The sequence below is a fragment of the Pygocentrus nattereri genome, chromosome 6 (genome assembly GCF_015220715.1).
Source record: "Pygocentrus nattereri isolate fPygNat1 chromosome 6, fPygNat1.pri, whole genome shotgun sequence".
In the NCBI taxonomy this organism is placed as follows: domain Eukaryota; kingdom Metazoa; phylum Chordata; class Actinopteri; order Characiformes; family Serrasalmidae; genus Pygocentrus; species Pygocentrus nattereri.
Genome location: NC_051216.1, coordinates 43,154,089 through 43,174,620, shown reverse-complemented (window position 1 = coordinate 43,174,620; position 20,532 = coordinate 43,154,089). Strand labels below are relative to the sequence as shown.

Here is a 20,532-nt window from a genome sequence, read left to right as displayed (position 1 = left end):
CTCATTGCATCATGAAAGGATTCTTAATAAGGTGCTGTAGATGGTTCTATATAGAACCTTTTTGAAATGGTTCTGTATAGCACCCAAAAGGGTTCTACTATTGTTAAATTATTGTGCTTGTAATAATAGAAGAAGCCATTGGTGCTACATTGAATCGTTTTCAAGAAGGTTCTAAATAAGCCCATCTGCAGCACATTCTCCATCAATCTGAAGAACCTTTTCATGATGCCAAGAACCCTTTTAAGAATGTAGTTAAAAAAAAAAAAAAAAAAACACGGTTCTGTATAGAACCATATACACTCAGAGCCATTTGCACGACTAAGGGGCTCTTCAGATTAATGGAGAATGCACTGTATATGGTTCTACATAGAACTTTTTAATAATGTTCTTCATGGCACCCAAAAGGGTTCTTCTTGAAACCATTGGTGCTTTATGAAATCTTTTTCAAGTAGGTTCTATATGGAACCATCACATTCTCACATACAGCACATTCTCCATCAATCTGAAGATCCCTTTAACCATACAGAGGAGTCTTTGGTTGTTCAGGGTTCTTCATAGAACCAATTTCTTTACAAAAGAACCTCTGAGGAACCATCTACTTTAAAAAGCAGTAAAAAATGGTTTGATATAGAACCATAAACGCTCAAAGAACCATTTGCATGAATAAAGGGCTCTTCAGATTGATGGAGAATATTGTTCTATATAGAATCTTTTGAAAAGGTTCTGTATAGCACCCAAGGGTTCTTCTGTTGTTAAGATGTCATGCTTGTGACAATAGAAAAAACCCTTTTGGTTCTACATAGAATCTTTTTCAATAAGGTTCTATATAGAACCATCTACAGCACATTCTCCATCCATCTGAAAAAAAAAAACTTATGATGTAAAGAACCCTTTAAGCATGCAAAGGGTTCTTTCAGTGTTTAGGGATCTTCATAGAACCATTTTCTTCACTAACTAACCCTTTAAGAACTATCTTTTTCAGTGTAGTAAAGAAAATGGTTCTAAAAAGACTGATGTATAGGGTTCTTCTATTGTTCCATACTTGATATTGTCACCATAGCAGAACACCTTTTTGATGCTATATAGAACCCTTTCAAAAAGGCTAGAAATAGAACCATCTACAGCGCATTCTCCATCCATCGGAAGAACACTTTCATGATGCAAAGAACCTTTTAATCGTGCAAAGGGTTTGAGTTTTCATGGTTTTATATAGAACCATTTTCTTAACTAAGGAACCCTTGAAGAGACATCTTTAAGTGAAAAGTTAAGTGAAAAAATGGTTCTAAATAGAACCAGGAACACTCAAAGAACCATGTGCATGATTGCAAGGCTGTAGATGGTTCTATAAAAGAAAAAAAAGGTTTGTGTATTGTTACAAGCGTGATATCATTGCAATAACAGAACCCTTTTGGTGCTATATAGTACCATTTTCTAAAAGGTTCTATATAGAACCATATACAGCACATTCTAACTATGTGCTGTACAGGATATGTTAATATCTGAATAAACAAATGATAGAATATTGATTAAATTTTTTTTATATATATATAAAAATTTTAATTAGTGATTTTCTGGATGGTGTGTTTGTTTACCAAGCCTCTCCCCGAGGAAGCCCAGTATTACATGTAGTTATAAAGCAGCTCCTGGTTTGACCAATCAGTGCTCAGTAAATTGAGCTCATGATGTAATTGATGATATTAACGAGTCTCTGTGGCGGCTGAGAAGGTGTCCAGGAAAAATATGGACCCAAGAAATTCTTGTTACTGTTTGTTTTTGTTTATTTGAATTATGAATATGACTTTATTTTAATGTATGTTGTGATAAACTCACTGCTGAGGTCAACTGTTTAAACATTTGCTTAAATGCCTAAAACTTTCACACAGTGCTGTATATACACTGAACTGGACCTGGCTGCTGAATACAATCTTGAAGATGAAAACACTAAACATGAAATTCTGTTTTTAAACACGTTCTTTAAGTAATGTTGCTCGTAAATTAACATTCTACAATCTACAGTGAACTCAAAAGACAATCAATAGCAGAATAAGGATTCCAAACATGGGCCTTGTGATTAGCTACAAAAGCAGTGCAGGACTGTATTTGTATAACTAAGTCAGTAAATAAGAACAAAGTACTTAGAAAATGAGGTTTCTCTTCTACATCTCGTGTCCAGTATCTGCAGAGCTTGGAGATGTGTTTATTCGTGTGGGAAGCAGAAACTCTTGACCTCCTCTGTGTCCACCAGTGGAGAAAAGAGTATTGCTTGTCTGGCCCTGACACTGCAGTGGCCAGAACATCAGGGATGAGCTGACATTTGACCCAGCACTTCTCAAAGCACTCAAAGCACCACTATTTTATCGAGTTCAGATCACTTAAAAAAAAAAAAAAAAAAAAAAAAAAAAAAATGTTTTGAGCCAAATCAAAACTACAATGTCCACTACAAAATGACTGAAAACAGCTGATGGAAAGGGCATTGCATGCACAACTGACCTGTCAAGTTTGGCTTTGTTCTACCATTTCTATGCCCATTGACAGTGGATCTCATGGATGTCATTATTGGAAAGAGGGCAAAATGCACCAGAATCCTGTAAAGTTTGAAGTTGATTACTTTTTTTCCGCCTGGTTATGGCGCTCTAAATTTCTTTGGCTCTCTGGACCTCGACCACAGGCTAGCCTGCCTCAGGTGTCCTTATGTGGGGTACAGGTTCTGAGGTCTGTGTCTCAGCTTCACTGAAAGCTAGCAATGCAATCCTTTAGAAGGGGATAAGCTCCACTCCACATGACCTGTGGAGTGTGTCGTCATCATGGATTATAAAAGCTGGATTTTTAAGCTGCTTGTTGCAAAACATTCCCTTCTCTTGTGGTTTTATTGATTGTCAATGATAACTTTCTTTGTATCAATGTCAACTTTAAAAAATCTGAAGTTGTGTAAACCCTACATTGTACACACCTGGGAGAATAAATTCACAAATGTGTGTAAGTTTTGGAAGCACATATTCCATTGTTGGAATTTTCTCCACGTCTTAAAACCAGGCATTTGGATTGTTGCAAAACGTTCCCTTCTCTTGTGGTGTTATTCATTTTGTCACCAATGATAACTTTCAGCAAATAAATGTCAACTTTAATAAATCTGAAGTTGTGCAATACCTTAAGTACATGCCTTAAACACTAAGATATATCATAATGAATGTATCAACAGAATGACAATTGTAGCTCTTGGAGCCAAACGTCCACGCATGAAAAGATACAAAATCAGCCTTGACAAGACCAGAAGATGCACTTACATTTTATGTTATTGCGTTTCCTGGACTGGAGTAGAATTACACCTTTTTGAAACAATTTAGTGGGAAATAATCTCATCACTGGACACTTTGTTTTGTCTCAAACTTTGAGACAGAAGAAAAGAAAATGTCTAAGGTGAGTGGAAAGAATCCGCTTCTCGAGAAACTGAGTAGAAAATGAAATTTCTTCATTTTTTTTATCTGACTGATGCAGAACTAGAACAGACATCCAATGATGTCATGAGGAGCCCACCCTGCACCCCCTCCCCTTGGGTATCTTCACTGAGTCGAAAGTGAAAGTGAAATGAGCCTGTATATATGCAGAGGAAGAACTGCAGACACAGAGCCTCAGACAGAAAGAGGAAGAGATGCAGAACTCAGCATCATTTCCTGCAGAAGTAAGAGCTTCTGTAACCTTTTATTAGAGTTCTTAAGATTAAAGGGTTCAGATGTGAATTACTATAATGGTAAATGTGCCGTGTTAGCCATGGCTAAACCTGCCACACTTCATAATAGTTTTATGTAATTCTGCATTCAGCAATTTTCTCACACTAGTGAGCAAACAAAAGGGGTCAGTGAGCAAACTTGCCTGGAGCAGTGGGCAGCCCTATCCACAGCGCCCGGGGAGCAGTTGGAGAGTTACGTGTCTTGCTCAAGGACACCTCAGTCATGGACTGTCGGCCCCGGGGATCGAGTATCAGTCATCAATTGTCATTCATTATATAGCACATATGAGCCGCCCATTGTCGAGTATCAGATATCCATCGTCAGTTGTAAGCTGCAAGGGTAAAGGTGAAACTTTCATGCATCTAGTAATGTGGTAATAACTTCTATTCAACCTGTGTCAGGACTAAGAGCGATTCAGCCTTCACCCCAAGTCCGGACATGTGTTATATTACTAATTATTCCAAGTAAAGTTTTGGTTCTAAATTTATTCTGCTCTTATGCAAAAAAAGGTCATAAAATTATAAAGCATTCTCCAAAAGGTAAAAGAAAAAACAAACATCAAATGAGTTCTTTTTTGAAGGAAGGAAAAGGCCCTCTCTTCATTTACTAAGCTTCAGGTGGCAAGATAGTTCCCGGTCAACCATATGCAAAGATCACAAAGCGTCCTTCTTTATATCCCATTTTGGGGTAAGCCCTTCACCCCGCCCTTTTTTATATGTCCCTGAATCACCTTTTGGTTCCTATTACATATTAGTTTATGAAGCCTTTTTGAAAACTTTTGAATTTCCCCACACTCTTACGATAAATTTCCTTTGTTTCGAGTCATCCTGCCCTCCTGCCCTCCTGCCCTCCTGCCCTTAGCATTGGGAGCATGGGATCACAATAAAAAAAGCCTCATGCTGAACCTTGCTTAGCAAACTCAAACAACCCCTACTTCTAATTGAATTTAGATGACAGTAACATGTTGGGAGATGAAGGTTATGAGGAGCTGTGTGCTGGGGGCTTTGTGTACCCATGATGCAAATGGCAATGAAAAACAGAAACAGAACAGAAGTAAAACTAGCAAATAACCAATAGATTACTAGATCTACAAAACAAAGAACAAATATAACTAACAAAGTACAAAACACTATGAATAAATTTGCAACACAGTTCATCTATAAATACATGGAGAACAAAAAACAAACCCCTGGGGCAAAAGGGCGGGGCGAGAGAGGAGCAAGGAAACCAAACCTAACAGATGTACGTAGCCAAAGACACTCTGCAAATTAATAGAAATTGTGCAGTAAAACCAGAAAATGGCATATTTAAGTGTGTTTACTGTCTTAATGTATTTTCATTAATAAAATCAACAAAATATCATTTGACCAGGGGTTGACGGTGTATTGAATATTAATGGACACAAAATGTGAACAATCTCAGAGGTTCCCAAGTGGTGCAACAGATCATCTCCCTCATGGGAGATTTGAACCTCATTAATGTCATAAAAAGGAGAAAATAAAGGGCTGGCTTGTGCGATAGAAAGTGTTACGGGACAGCAGGGAGGGTGGACCCAAGTGCAGAACAGAAACAGAAAGGAGATATACAGAGACAAAGGAACGTGTGCCTAACACAGTAAAAATCGGGGTAACCCCCGCGCCGGGTTTGAACCGCTGCTGTTCGGATCGGCGGTCCGTGACGTTACCGCTGTACCAATGGGGCGCGCAAGCAGCATTGGTTGAAGCCCTTCAAGGAAGGGGAAAAAAAAAAAGGTACGAACAAACAACAAACACTGCAGAATGCTCATCAAATCAATTCTAGACTCAAACTTCAAAGGTACTTTTAGCTTCAGTTTCTCAGAAATTGGTGCTTTACAAGATGTTATTATAAGCACCAGTCCACACACACACAGACACAGACACAGACACACACACACACACGCACACGCACACACAAACATCCACACAGCAACAGGGACATCACAAACTTTTTACCTTAGAGCTCAGCTTTGGACAGCAAGTTGGGGGAACTGGTTTGTATTGCTCATTTATTGCTCATTTTAGGTACTATGTTGTTTATTGACAGCTTCAAATTTCTGCAAAATTAAGCTGAATTCAACTTCTAGTATCATATGTGCTGCTCTTCATTACTGAAAAAGATCCTGCTTATTTTAGGTTGGAGAGTCATATTTTCTCTATTGTCAATGACAGTAGAAATTGACTGCATGCATCTTAATTAAAAGTGAACCAAGTACAGAGTCTTGCGGTACACCACAGCAAATACCATGCTAATTCACATTGTGCCTTTGTGTGGTTGTATTATGTGTCATATAAAATTATCATTCTGTGTGCTAAGACTGTATCTAAGCATGAAAACTGAACACAGGACCCCCTTTCAAATGCACCTATGAGGCAGAGCACAATGAAACAACTGGATGGTCAGATCTACCTAAAAAAAATACTTAATGTGGTAAGAAGTAAATTAACTAGTTTTTTTCAACCTAAATTAATACTTTGAATGAACAATTCTTTCAATCAATGTAGTTTTTTAAGTTGAATAAAAGTAGTTCAAACCCTTGTGATATTAACACTACTTTGTGCCTGGTTTTAAGAAGTGGAGAAAATTCCATACAAAAGAATATGCAATCAGTTGTGCTTCCAAAAAGTTACACATATTTTGTTTTTTTATTTCTCCCAGCTCTGTACAATGTAGGATTTACACAACTTCAGATTGTTTAATATCAATATTTATTTAATGAAAGTAATCATTGATGACAAAATGAATAAAACCACAAGAGAAGGGAATGTTTTACAACAAGTGACATGAACCATCTGCCAAACTCCATGGGTCAGTACACAGTGACGTGTCCTTGGAGAGTGGAATCTCACAAGTAGGGACGCATAAGGTGGCCTTGCGCAGATGCTAGCATGAAGCGCATGTCTGAAGAGAAACACAATAATGTGCAAATGAAAATCTTTGTGGTTAAATTTGAGCAATTGTTTCATTTTATGGTGAATATATAATACAAGTCTGTTACAGTGAGTAGTCTGTAAGGGTGTGAATAAAGGCCTTAGCTACTCAAGTGCAGAATTCATACATACCAACAGTGACCATGGCAGAGCAGGAGGCACTACCAGCCTCATTCCACAGACTTATTGTGTATTTCCCTTCATCTTGCTTTGTGGTGTTCCTGATTATCAAGGTAAACGTTGCACCACATTGTCTTGTTGTGTACTTGCTCCCCATGGATTCCAAGCTGCGTCCGTTCTTCTCCCATTTTGCTGTTACTTCTCCTGTGTTTGCCTCACAGCGAAGAGTAACGTCTTGTCCTGCCGCCACATTTTGATCAACCAAATATGAGACAAATTCTGTTGGAAACAGGAGGATGAGAGTATTAGGAAAAGATTCTCATCCAACAGGGAGATTTTGTCGACATATGTCAGAATTCACTGTATCTGAAATGTTTCGGTGTATCTGAAATTGCATTGGGAAACTAACAAAATACACATCAAGAAGTATTTGTCCCACATTTGTCCCACAACTGTCTCAGGGGATTGAACCAGGGACCTTCTAGTCACAGGCCTTGCTCCCTAACCTCCAGCCCACGACTGCATGAATTTCGAGCAGCTAAAATAGTCCTGATGGCAACACTAGTTTAAACTCTGACATGTAAAGATTACAATGTGCTGTTTTTTGTTTGTTGATGTGTTTCAGTAAATCCTTCAGTACATACTTCAATTTGAAGCCTCACTCTTAACACTGGAGGAAACTTCAATACAGTATGCCACACTTGGAGCTGACAAATACAACTTGTACAAGCTGTAATAATGTGTTATGAACACTACTTATAATGTGTTAACAATGTGAAAGCCATAATAAGCATGGTTATAGAATGCAATGCATTCTTATAAATATGTATAACCATATTTATGATGCCTTATGAAAGATCCATAATGTGTTATAACTGTGTTTTTAGGGTCATCATAGAAATTTATAGAAAATGTTACAGAACATTGTTTTTACATAGATTTTACTGTGCGACCACACATTGAACTAATTCAGTAAAACTGCACATTTCGGCTTATATCTTTTTTTTCATGAAACCTAGAAAGACATTTATAAAGGCTTATTCCAACAAGCATCAGTGGTCATAAAGACTGCTCTTGACAATTTATTTATCATTTTACCTCAGCCAGTGTGATAAGTTAAGCTTCTTGAAAAAAAAGGTCTTTATAAATTCCTACATAGGCTTAAGTCTGTTGTCATTAAAAGTGTATGTAGGTGTTGTGTAACCTTATGAATGCTGTCCTGTTTGAATTAGAACATTTAAACTTACCAGGTTTTGTTTGACTTGATCCCATGTTTAAATTCCTGAAAGACAAAAATAACAGTGTTGTTATTTATATATTGAATGTACATCTCTTCCTAGTATTACACAAATACCCAGGTCATAAAATGCAGAAGACAGAAATGTTAATGGAATCAGGGTTGAAGGTCTTGAATTTACACACTTATTACAATGGCATGTTCAGAGGTGGGGTGCACTTAATTACATTGTTGATGGACTTATATTTGCCTGAGAATTTTGCTTTTGTTCATCTATGTTATATAAATTCATGAAGAGAGAATTGAAATTTTTACCCAGCAAAGTTTTAGTTGACAATATTTAGTTAGTTCTTGTTTTTTGTCTGTTGCTGACAGCATCTGTACTGCTTTGCAACTGGTCATACCGCTCACTCTTTTTTTAATCATGTTATTTTAGATCAAAGGATCACAAAAAGTCAGGTAATTTAGTGTTCAACATTTGTTAGAAGGTAAACTTGATAACACATGGCATGAAATATTTCAGATGTTTTCCCCTCACATTCCCCTCTATCAAAACATCAATGGGATGGGTTTATAAATATACATTTTTTTAGGTGGGGGTATAAACAATATATAAGAAACAATATATGAAAACAAATTAGCTTGTCCATTTGCCACCAGTTTCATGTTGTTTGGAGCAATATCATACACGAAGCAAAGTTGGCCCCCTACAGAACCTTTCAAATGAGATTTTTTTTTAATTAACTATCCACTGAAAGGTTTTTTAATCCCACAAATGGGGAAATTCCACCTCCGCATTTAACCCATCCCTGAAGTGAAACACCACATACACACTAGTGAACACATACACTACGGGGCAGTGAGCACACTTGCCCGGAGCGGTGGGCAGCCCTATCCACGGTGCCCGGGGAGCAATTGGGGGTTAGGTGTCTTGCTCAAGGACACCTCATGGACTGTCGGTGTAGGGACCGAACCGGCAACCTTCCGGTCACAGGGCTAGACAGAACATGAGTTTATTCATCAAAATGACCATTTTTTACATTTACTTATGTTACTTATGTTTTTTATTTCCTATATGATAAACTCAGCCAATAAATAGAAATTATGTTCTTGAATTTGCTTGAATATATATATATGTTATAATATGTTAATATATTATATATATATATATATATATATATATATATATATATATATATATATATATATATATATATATATAATATAATATGTTCTTGGAAAAAAAAAGCCATTTCTAAATTTTAGAGAATATATCAGTGAACATTTGCATTTTGTAATTTTTGTAGAATTCATGATTGCAAAGAATAAGCAGTTATACATTATGAAGGTTGTGTGTCAAGTTTAGCCATGACTATCACAATACATGTGCTGTGATAATAAAGCACATCTGAACTCTTTTTGAAGTCTTAAGAACTCCATCCATCCATCCATCCATTTTCTAAGCCGCTTCTCCGTCAGGGTCGCGGGGGGATGCTGGAGCCTATCCCAGCAGTCTTCGGGCGGAAGGCAGGATACACCCTGGACAGGTCGCCAGTCCATCGCAGGGCGTCTTAAGAACTCCCTGCTTTCAAATGTAGCATAACTTACCTTTGTAAGAAGTGATGCTGAGGTCTGTGTCTCTTTCTCCTTCTCTGTCTGATGCTCCGTGTCTGCAGCTCTTCTTGTCTATATATATACACACTCATTTCACTTTCACTGTCAACTCTGTCAGGAGGGGGGGGTACTGGTGCTTATAATGGTTCATCTTTTAAAGCACCAATTTCTGAGAAACTGAAACTAAAAGTTTGAGTCTAGAACTGATTTGATAAGCATTCTGCAGAGTTCTGATGAATGGTGTATCCTGTTTGTTCACCCGACATGAGCCCGATAGAGGTTTTATGGGATGTGGTGGAGAGGTGCATTAACACCAGAGATCCTGCACTTACAAATACCATGGAGCTATTGGGTGGCTATCCAGATGGCATCATCAACATCAACATCCCTCCAGACGTCTTCCCTCCACTTGTGGAATTGATGCCACGTCAAGTAGCTGCACTTTGCTGGGCTAGAGGGGGTCCTCCTACACAATACAAGTTCCTGTCCAATAATATATATATATATATATATATATATATATATATATATATATATATATACACACACACACACACATCCACACAGCAACAGGGACATTTACTTTCATGCTGTAAATGTAACCGTGACAGCTCAATGAGTCTTGCTTGCTGGTTAGGGGCAGGTCTGCTGAATGTCCTCATATGTGGATCACATTTGAAGGTTATGAAGCCTAGAAGTGACCTAGCATTTTGCCAAATTGAGGACTCTGGGTCCGGAGGGCTAAGAAATCTCTCAAACTGCTCAAATGAAAAACATTCCCTGTTATATTAGAATATTTTTCCTAATAATTTCATCCTCCTGTTTTGAACAGAATTTCACTCTTATGGCTGATGAACAAGTGAAAACTGGACAGGATGTTACTCTTCACTATGAGGTGAACACAGGGGATGTAACAGCAATGTGGGAGAAGAACGGATGCAGCTTGAAATGTGTGGAGGGGAAACACTTGGTAAGACAAAGTGGTACACCATTTACCTGGACAATCAAGAATGTTCAACAAGCGGATGAAGGGAGATACACAGTACACCTGAGGAATGTCTCTGGCAGTACCTCATACTCTGCTATGGTCCTCGTTTGTAACTAAGAGTTGTGCACCTCTGTGACTATAGGACTTTATTTAAACATTAACAGGCTGCTCACTGTAATCGTCATGGGTAGTCATTCACTTCTTTAGGAAGTCTTTAAGGCTCTACCAAGCCATCTTATATCAGAATAAAAGGAATCATGCTTCAAACTGAACTGAGTCATGCTGTCTCCCTCAAGTACTCCAATTTTATAAAACACTTTCAGGTTTTGCCGCCTAGTTATCAGCTGCCAGGTGTCAGTCCTCAATTGTCAGCTATCAGCCATCACTTAGGAGATATGAGGTGTCAATCAACAGTCATCACTTGTCATGTATCAGTTGTAAGGAATCAGTGGTCCAGTATCAATTGTCAGTTATCAGGTATCACTTTTCTGGTATCAGATGTCATCTGCCAGGTATCAGTCATCAGTTGTCAGGTATTTGCTAAATTTCCTTTGGGTATCAATAAAGTATTAAGATTAAGAGATTAAGTGACACTTTTTTTTTCAATCCCACAAACAGGGAAATTTCACCTCCGCATTTAACCCATCCGTGAAGTGAATCAGCACATACACACTAGTGAGCAAACAAAAGGGGTCAGTGAGCACACTTGCCTGGAGCAGTGGGCAGCCCTATCCACAGCGCCCGGGGAGCAGTTGGAGAGTTAGGTGTCTTGCTCAAGGACACCTCAGTCATGGACTGTCGGCCCTGGGGATCGAGTATCAGTCATCAATTGTCATTCATTATATAGCACATATGAGCCGCCCATTGTCGAGTATCAGATATCCATCGTCAGTTGTAAGCTGCAAGGGTAAAGGTGAAACTTTCATGCATCTAGTAATGTGGTAATAATTTCTATTCAACCTGTGTCAGGACTAAGAGCGATTTAGCCTTCACCCCAAGTCCGGACATGTGTTATATTACTAATTATTCCAAGTAATGTTTTGGTTCTAAATTTATTCTGCTCTTATGCAAAAAAGGTCATAAAATTATAAAGCATTCTCCAAAAGGTAAAAGAAAAAACAAACATCAAATGAGTTCTTTTTTGAAGGAAGGAAAAGGCCCTCTCTTCATTTACTAAGCTTCAGGTGGCAAGATCGTTCCCGGTCAACCATATGCAAAGATCACAAAGCGTCCTTCTTTATATCCCATTTTGGGGTAAGCCCTTCACCCCGCCCTTTTTTATATGTCCCTGAATCACCTTTTGGTTCCTATTACATATTAGTTTATCAAGCCTTTTGAAAACCATCATTTCCCCACACTCTTACGATAAATTTCCTTTGTTTCGAGTCATCCTGCCCTCCTGCCCTCCTGCCATACTGCCCTTAGCATTGGGAGCATAGGATCACAATAAAAAAAGCCTCATGCTGAACCTAGCTTAGCAAACTCAAACAACCACTACTTCTAATTGAATTTAGATGACAGTAACATGTTGGGAGATGAAGGTTATGAGGAGCTGTGTGCTGGGGGCTTTGTGTACCCATGATGCAAATGGCAATGAAAAACAGAAACAGAACAGAAGTAAAACTAGCAAATAACCAATAGATTACTAGATCTACAAAACAAAGAACAAATATAACTAACAAAGTACAAAACACTATGAATAAATTTGCAACACAGTTCATCTATAAATACATGGAGAACAAAAAACAAACCCCTGGGGCAAAAGGGCGGGGCGAGAGAGGAGCAAGGAAACCAAACCCTAATAGATGTACGTAGACAAAGACACTCTGCAAATTAATAGAAATTGTGCACTAAAACCAGAAAATGGCATATTTAAGTGTGTTTACTGTCTTAATGTATTTTCATTAATAAAATCAACAAAATATCATTTGACCAGGGGTTGACGGTGTATTGAATATTAATGGACACAAAATGTGAACAACCTCAGAGGTTCCCAAGTGGTGCAACAGATCATCTCCCTCATGGGAGATTTGAACCTCATTAATGTCATAAAAAGGAGAAAATAAAGGGCTGGCTTGTGCGATAGAAAGTGTTACGGGACAGCAGGGAGGGTGGACCCAAGTGCAGAACAGAAACAGAAAGGAGATATACAGAGACAAAGGAACGTGTGCCTAACACAGTAAAAATCAGGAAAACCCCGAGCCGGGTTTGAACCGCTGCTGTTTGGATCGGCGGTCCGTGACGTTACCGCTGCACCAATGGGGCGCGCAAGCAGCATTGGTTGAAGCCCTTCAAGGAAGGGGAAAAAAAAAAGGTAGGAACAAACAACAAACACTGCAGAATGCTCATCAAATCAATTCTAGACTCAAACTTCAAAGGTAATTTTAGCTTCAGTTTCTCAGAAATTGGTGCTTTACAAGATGTTATTATAAGCACCAGTCCACACACACACAGACACAGACACAGACACACACACACACACACATACACACACACACACGCACACACAAACATCCACACAGCAACAGGGACATCACAAACTTTTTACCTTAGAGCTCAGCTTTGGACAGCAAGTTGGGGGAACTGGTTTGTATTGCTCATTTATTGCTCATTTTAGGTACTATGTTGTTTATTGACAGCTTCAAATTTCTGCAAAATTAAGCTGAATTCAACTTCTAGTATCATATGTGCTGCTCTTCATTACTGAAAAAGATCCTGCTTATTTTAGGTTGGAGAGTCATATTTTCTCTATTGTCAATGACAGTAGAAATTGACTGCATGCATCTTAATTAAAAGTGAACCAAGTACAGAGTCTTGCGGTACACCACAGCAAATACCATGCTAATTCACATTGTGCCTTTGTGTGGTTGTATTATGTGTCATATAAAATTATCATTCTGTGTGCTAAGACTGTATCTAAGCATGAAAACTGAACACAGGACCCCCTTTCAAATGCACCTATGAGGCAGAGCACAATGAAACAACTGGATGGTCAGATCTACCTAAAAAAAATACTTAATGTGGTAAGAAGTAAATTAACTAGTTTTTTTCAACCTAAATTAATACTTTGAATGAACAATTCTTTCAATCAATGTAGTTTTTTAAGTTGAATAAAAGTAGTTCAAACCCTTGTGATATTAACACTACTTTGTGCCTGGTTTTAAGAAGTGGAGAAAATTCCATACAAAAGAATATGCAATCAGTTGTGCTTCCAAAAAGTTACACATATTTTGTTTTTTTATTTCTCCCAGCTCTGTACAATGTAGGATTTACACAACTTCAGATTGTTTAATATCAATATTTATTTAATGAAAGTAATCATTGATGACAAAATGAATAAAACCACAAGAGAAGGGAATGTTTTACAACAAGTGACATGAACCATCTGCCAAACTCCATGGGTCAGTACACAGTGACGTGTCCTTGGAGAGTGGAATCTCACAAGTAGGGACGCATAAGGTGGCCTTGCGCAGATGCTAGCATGAAGCGCATGTCTGAAGAGAAACACAATAATGTGCAAATGAAAATCTTTGTGGTTAAATTTGAGCAATTGTTTCATTTTATGGTGAATATATAATACAAGTCTGTTACAGTGAGTAGTCTGTAAGGGTGTGAATAAAGGCCTTAGCTACTCAAGTGCAGAATTCATACATACCAACAGTGACCATGGCAGAGCAGGAGGCACTACCAGCCTCATTCCACAGACTTATTGTGTATTTCCCTTCATCTTGCTTTGTGGTGTTCCTGATTATCAAGGTAAACGTTGCACCACATTGTCTTGTTGTGTACTTGCTCCCCATGGATTCCAAGCTGCGTCCGTTCTTCTCCCATTTTGCTGTTACTTCTCCTGTGTTTGCCTCACAGCGAAGAGTAACGTCTTGTCCTGCCGCCACATTTTGATCAACCAAATATGAGACAAATTCTGTTGGAAACAGGAGGATGAGAGTATTAGGAAAAGATTCTCATCCAACAGGGAGATTTTGTCGACATATGTCAGAATTCACTGTATCTGAAATGTTTCGGTGTATCTGAAATTGCATTGGGAAACTAACAAAATACACATCAAGAAGTATTTGTCCCACATTTGTCCCACAACTGTCTCAGGGGATTGAACCAGGGACCTTCTAGTCACAGGCCTTGCTCCCTAACCTCCAGCCCACGACTGCATGAATTTCGAGCAGCTAAAATAGTCCTGATGGCAACACTAGTTTAAACTCTGACATGTAAAGATTACAATGTGCTGTTTTTTGTTTGTTGATGTGTTTCAGTAAATCCTTCAGTACATACTTCAATTTGAAGCCTCACTCTTAACACTGGAGGAAACTTCAATACAGTATGCCACACTTGGAGCTGACAAATACAACTTGTACAAGCTGTAATAATGTGTTATGAACACTACTTATAATGTGTTAACAATGTGAAAGCCATAATAAGCATGGTTATAGAATGCAATGCATTCTTATAAATATGTATAACCATATTTATGATGCCTTATGAAAGATCCATAATGTGTTATAACTGTGTTTTTAGGGTCATCATAGAAATTTATAGAAAATGTTACAGAACATTGTTTTTACATAGATTTTACTGTGCGACCACACATTGAACTAATTCAGTAAAACTGCACATTTCGGCTTATATCTTTTTTTTCATGAAACCTAGAAAGACATTTATAAAGGCTTATTCCAACAAGCATCAGTGGTCATAAAGACTGCTCTTGACAATTTATTTATCATTTTACCTCAGCCAGTGTGATAAGTTAAGCTTCTTGAAAAAAAAGGTCTTTATAAATTCCTACATAGGCTTAAGTCTGTTGTCATTAAAAGTGTATGTAGGTGTTGTGTAACCTTATGAATGCTGTCCTGTTTGAATTAGAACATTTAAACTTACCAGGTTTTGTTTGACTTGATCCCATGTTTAAATTCCTGAAAGACAAAAATAACAGTGTTGTTATTTATATATTGAATGTACATCTCTTCCTAGTATTACACAAATACCCAGGTCATAAAATGCAGAAGACAGAAATGTTAATGGAATCAGGGTTGAAGGTCTTGAATTTACACACTTATTACAATGGCATGTTCAGAGGTGGGGTGCACTTAATTACATTGTTGATGGACTTATATTTGCCTGAGAATTTTGCTTTTGTTCATCTATGTTATATAAATTCATGAAGAGAGAATTGAAATTTTTACCCAGCAAAGTTTTAGTTGACAATATTTAGTTAGTTCTTGTTTTTTGTCTGTTGCTGACAGCATCTGTACTGCTTTGCAACTGGTCATACCGCTCACTCTTTTTTTAATCATGTTATTTTAGATCAAAGGATCACAAAAAGTCAGGTAATTTAGTGTTCAACATTTGTTAGAAGGTAAACTTGATAACACATGGCATGAAATATTTCAGATGTTTTCCCCTCACATTCCCCTCTATCAAAACATCAATGGGATGGGTTTATAAATATACATTTTTTTAGGTGGGGGTATAAACAATATATAAGAAACAATATATGAAAACAAATTAGCTTGTCCATTTGCCACCAGTTTCATGTTGTTTGGAGCAATATCATACACGAAGCAAAGTTGGCCCCCTACAGAACCTTTCAAATGAGATTTTTTTTTAATTAACTATCCACTGAAAGGTTTTTTAATCCCACAAATGGGGAAATTCCACCTCCGCATTTAACCCATCCCTGAAGTGAAACACCACATACACACTAGTGAACACATACACTACGGGGCAGTGAGCACACTTGCCCGGAGCGGTGGGCAGCCCTATCCACGGTGCCCGGGGAGCAATTGGGGGTTAGGTGTCTTGCTCAAGGACACCTCATGGACTGTCGGTGCTGGGGACCGAACCGGCAACCTTCCGGTCACAGGGCTAGACAGAACATGAGTTTATTCATCAAAATGACCATTTTTTACATTTACTTATGTTACTTATGTTTTTTATTTCCTATATGATAAACTCAGCCAATAAATAGAAATTATGTTCTTGAATTTGCTTGAATATATATATATATGTTATAATATGTTAATATATTATATTATATATATATATATATATATATATATATATATATATATATATATATATATATATATATATATATATATATATATATATAATATAATATGTTCTTGGAAAAAAAAAGCCATTTCTAAATTTTAGAGAATATATCAGTGAACATTTGCATTTTGTAATTTTTGTAGAATTCATGATTGCAAAGAATAAGCAGTTATACATTATGAAGGTTGTGTGTCAAGTTTAGCCATGACTATCACAATACATGTGCTGTGATAATAAAGCACATCTGAACTCTTTTTGAAGTCTTAAGAACTCCATCCATCCATCCATCCATTTTCTAAGCCGCTTCTCCGTCAGGGTCGCGGGGGGATGCTGGAGCCTATCCCAGCAGTCTTCGGGCGGAAGGCAGGATACACCCTGGACAGGTCGCCAGTCCATCGCAGGGCGTCTTAAGAACTCCCTGCTTTCAAATGTAGCATAACTTACCTTTGTAAGAAGTGATGCTGAGGTCTGTGTCTCTTTCTCCTTCTCTGTCTGATGCTCCGTGTCTGCAGCTCTTCTTGTCTATATATATACACACTCATTTCACTTTCACTGTCAACTCTGTCAGGAGGGGGGGGTACTGGTGCTTATAATGGTTCATCTTTTAAAGCACCAATTTCTGAGAAACTGAAACTAAAAGTTTGAGTCTAGAACTGATTTGATAAGCATTCTGCAGAGTTCTGATGAATGGTGTATCCTGTTTGTTCACCCGACATGAGCCCGATAGAGGTTTTATGGGATGTGGTGGAGAGGTGCATTAACACCAGAGATCCTGCACTTACAAATACCATGGAGCTATTGGGTGGCTATCCAGATGGCATCATCAACATCAACATCCCTCCAGACGTCTTCCCTCCACTTGTGGAATTGATGCCACGTCAAGTAGCTGCACTTTGCTGGGCTAGAGGGGGTCCTCCTACACAATACAAGTTCCTGTCCAATAATATATATATATATATATATATATATATATATATATATATATATATACACACACACACACACATCCACACAGCAACAGGGACATTTACTTTCATGCTGTAAATGTAACCGTGACAGCTCAATGAGTCTTGCTTGCTGGTTAGGGGCAGGTCTGCTGAATGTCCTCATATGTGGATCACATTTGAAGGTTATGAAGCCTAGAAGTGACCTAGCATTTTGCCAAATTGAGGACTCTGGGTCCGGAGGGCTAAGAAATCTCTCAAACTGCTCAAATGAAAAACATTCCCTGTTATATTAGAATATTTTTCCTAATAATTTCATCCTCCTGTTTTGAACAGAATTTCACTCTTATGGCTGATGAACAAGTGAAAACTGGACAGGATGTTACTCTTCACTATGAGGTGAACACAGGGGATGTAACAGCAATGTGGGAGAAGAACGGATGCAGCTTGAAATGTGTGGAGGGGAAACACTTGGTAAGACAAAGTGGTACACCATTTACCTGGACAATCAAGAATGTTCAACAAGCGGATGAAGGGAGATACACAGTACACCTGAGGAATGTCTCTGGCAGTACCTCATACTCTGCTATGGTCCTCGTTTGTAACTAAGAGTTGTGCACCTCTGTGACTATAGGACTTTATTTAAACATTAACAGGCTGCTCACTGTAATCGTCATGGGTAGTCATTCACTTCTTTAGGAAGTCTTTAAGGCTCTACCAAGCCATCTTATATCAGAATAAAAGGAATCATGCTTCAAACTGAACTGAGTCATGCTGTCTCCCTCAAGTACTCCAATTTTATAAAACACTTTCAGGTTTTGCCGCCTAGTTATCAGCTGCCAGGTGTCAGTCCTCAATTGTCAGCTATCAGCCATCACTTAGGAGATATGAGGTGTCAATCAACAGTCATCACTTGTCATGTATCAGTTGTAAGGAATCAGTGGTCCAGTATCAATTGTCAGTTATCAGGTATCACTTTTCTGGTATCAGATGTCATCTGCCAGGTATCAGTCATCAGTTGTCAGGTATTTGCTAAATTTCCTTTGGGTATCAATAAAGTATTAAGATTAAGAGATTAAGTGACACTTTTTTTTTCAATCCCACAAACAGGGAAATTTCACCTCCGCATTTAACCCATCCGTGAAGTGAATCAGCACATACACACTAGTGAGCAAACAAAAGGGGTCAGTGAGCACACTTGCCTGGAGCAGTGGGCAGCCCTATCCACAGCGCCCGGGGAGCAGTTGGAGAGTTAGGTGTCTTGCTCAAGGACACCTCAGTCATGGACTGTCGGCCCTGGGGATCGAGTATCAGTCATCAATTGTCATTCATTATATAGCACATATGAGCCGCCCATTGTCGAGTATCAGATATCCATCGTCAGTTGTAAGCTGCAAGGGTAAAGGTGAAACTTTCATGCATCTAGTAATGTGGTAATAATTTCTATTCAACCTGTGTCAGGACTAAGAGCGATTTAGCCTTCACCCCAAGTCCGGACATGTGTTATATTACTAATTATTCCAAGTAATGTTTTGGTTCTAAATTTATTCTGCTCTTATGCAAAAAAGGTCATAAAATTATAAAGCATTCTCCAAAAGGTAAAAGAAAAAACAAACATCAAATGAGTTCTTTTTTGAAGGAAGGAAAAGGCCCTCTCTTCATTTACTAAGCTTCAGGTGGCAAGATCGTTCCCGGTCAACCATATGCAAAGATCACAAAGCGTCCTTCTTTATATCCCATTTTGGGGTAAGCCCTTCACCCCGCCCTTTTTTATATGTCCCTGAATCACCTTTTGGTTCCTATTACATATTAGTTTATCAAGCCTTTTGAAAACCATCATTTCCCCACACTCTTACGATAAATTTCCTTTGTTTCGAGTCATCCTGCCCTCCTGCCCTCCTGCCATACTGCCCTTAGCATTGGGAGCATAGGATCACAATAAAAAAAGCCTCATGCTGAACCTAGCTTAGCAAACTCAAACAACCACTACTTCTAATTGAATTTAGATGACAGTAACATGTTGGGAGATGAAGGTTATGAGGAGCTGTGTGCTGGGGGCTTTGTGTACCCATGATGCAAATGGCAATGAAAAACAGAAACAGAACAGAAGTAAAACTAGCAAATAACCAATAGATTACTAGATCTACAAAACAAAGAACAAATATAACTAACAAAGTACAAAACACTATGAATAAATTTGCAATACAGTTCATCTATAAATACATGGAGAACAAAAAACAAACCCCTGGGGCAAAAGGGCGGGGCGAGAGAGGAGCAAGGAAACCAAACCCTAATAGATGTACGTAGACAAAGACACTCTGCAAATTAATAGAAATTGTGCACTAAAACCAGAAAATGGCATATTTAAGTGTGTTTACTGTCTTAATGTATTTTCATTAATAAAATCAACAAAATATCATTTGACCAGGGGTTGACGGTGTATTGAATATTAATGGACACAAAATGTGAACAACCTCAGAGGTTCCCAAGTGGTGCAACAGATCATCTCCCTCATGGGAGATTTGAACCTCATTAATGTCATAAAAAGGAGAAAATAAAGGGCTGGCTTGTGCGATAGAAAGTGTTACGGGACAGCAGGGAGGGTGGACCCAAGTGCAGAACAGAAACAGAAAGGAGATATACAGAGACAAAGGAACGTGTGCCTAACACAGTAAAAATCAGGAAAACCCCGAGCCGGGTTTGAACCGCTGCTGTTTGGATCGGCGGTCCGTGACGTTACCGCTGCACCAATGGGGCGCGCAAGCAGCATTGGTTGAAGCCCTTCAAGGAAGGGGAAAAAAAAAAGGTAGGAACAAACAACAAACACTGCAGAATGCTCATCAAATCAATTCTAGACTCAAACTTCAAAGGTAATTTTAGCTTCAGT

The 20,532-nt window shown here is 38.3% G+C and overlaps 2 protein-coding genes across 2 annotated transcripts; both read right to left on the bottom strand.

Annotated features, from left to right (window-relative positions):
- Positions 1-6,502: 6,502 nt before the first annotated feature.
- LOC119263569 (myosin light chain kinase, smooth muscle-like) lies at positions 6,503-9,681 on the bottom strand. The gene is made up of 4 exons (XM_037539030.1): positions 9,642-9,681; positions 8,044-8,078; positions 6,809-7,075; positions 6,503-6,647 (listed from the first exon to the last, which is right to left on the bottom strand). Exons 2-4 carry the CDS (start codon positions 8,066-8,068, stop codon positions 6,592-6,594), a joined length of 348 nt encoding a protein of 115 aa, XP_037394927.1. The 5' UTR covers positions 8,069-8,078; positions 9,642-9,681; the 3' UTR covers positions 6,503-6,591.
- Positions 9,682-13,984: 4,303 nt separating this feature from the next.
- LOC119263570 (myosin light chain kinase, smooth muscle-like) lies at positions 13,985-17,185 on the bottom strand. Its single transcript, XM_037539031.1, has 4 exons — positions 17,146-17,185; positions 15,526-15,560; positions 14,291-14,557; positions 13,985-14,129 (listed from the first exon to the last, which is right to left on the bottom strand). The coding sequence occupies exons 2-4, from the start codon at positions 15,548-15,550 to the stop codon at positions 14,074-14,076; spliced, it is 348 nt and encodes a 115-aa protein (XP_037394928.1). The 5' UTR covers positions 15,551-15,560; positions 17,146-17,185; the 3' UTR covers positions 13,985-14,073.
- Positions 17,186-20,532: the final 3,347 nt, after the last annotated feature.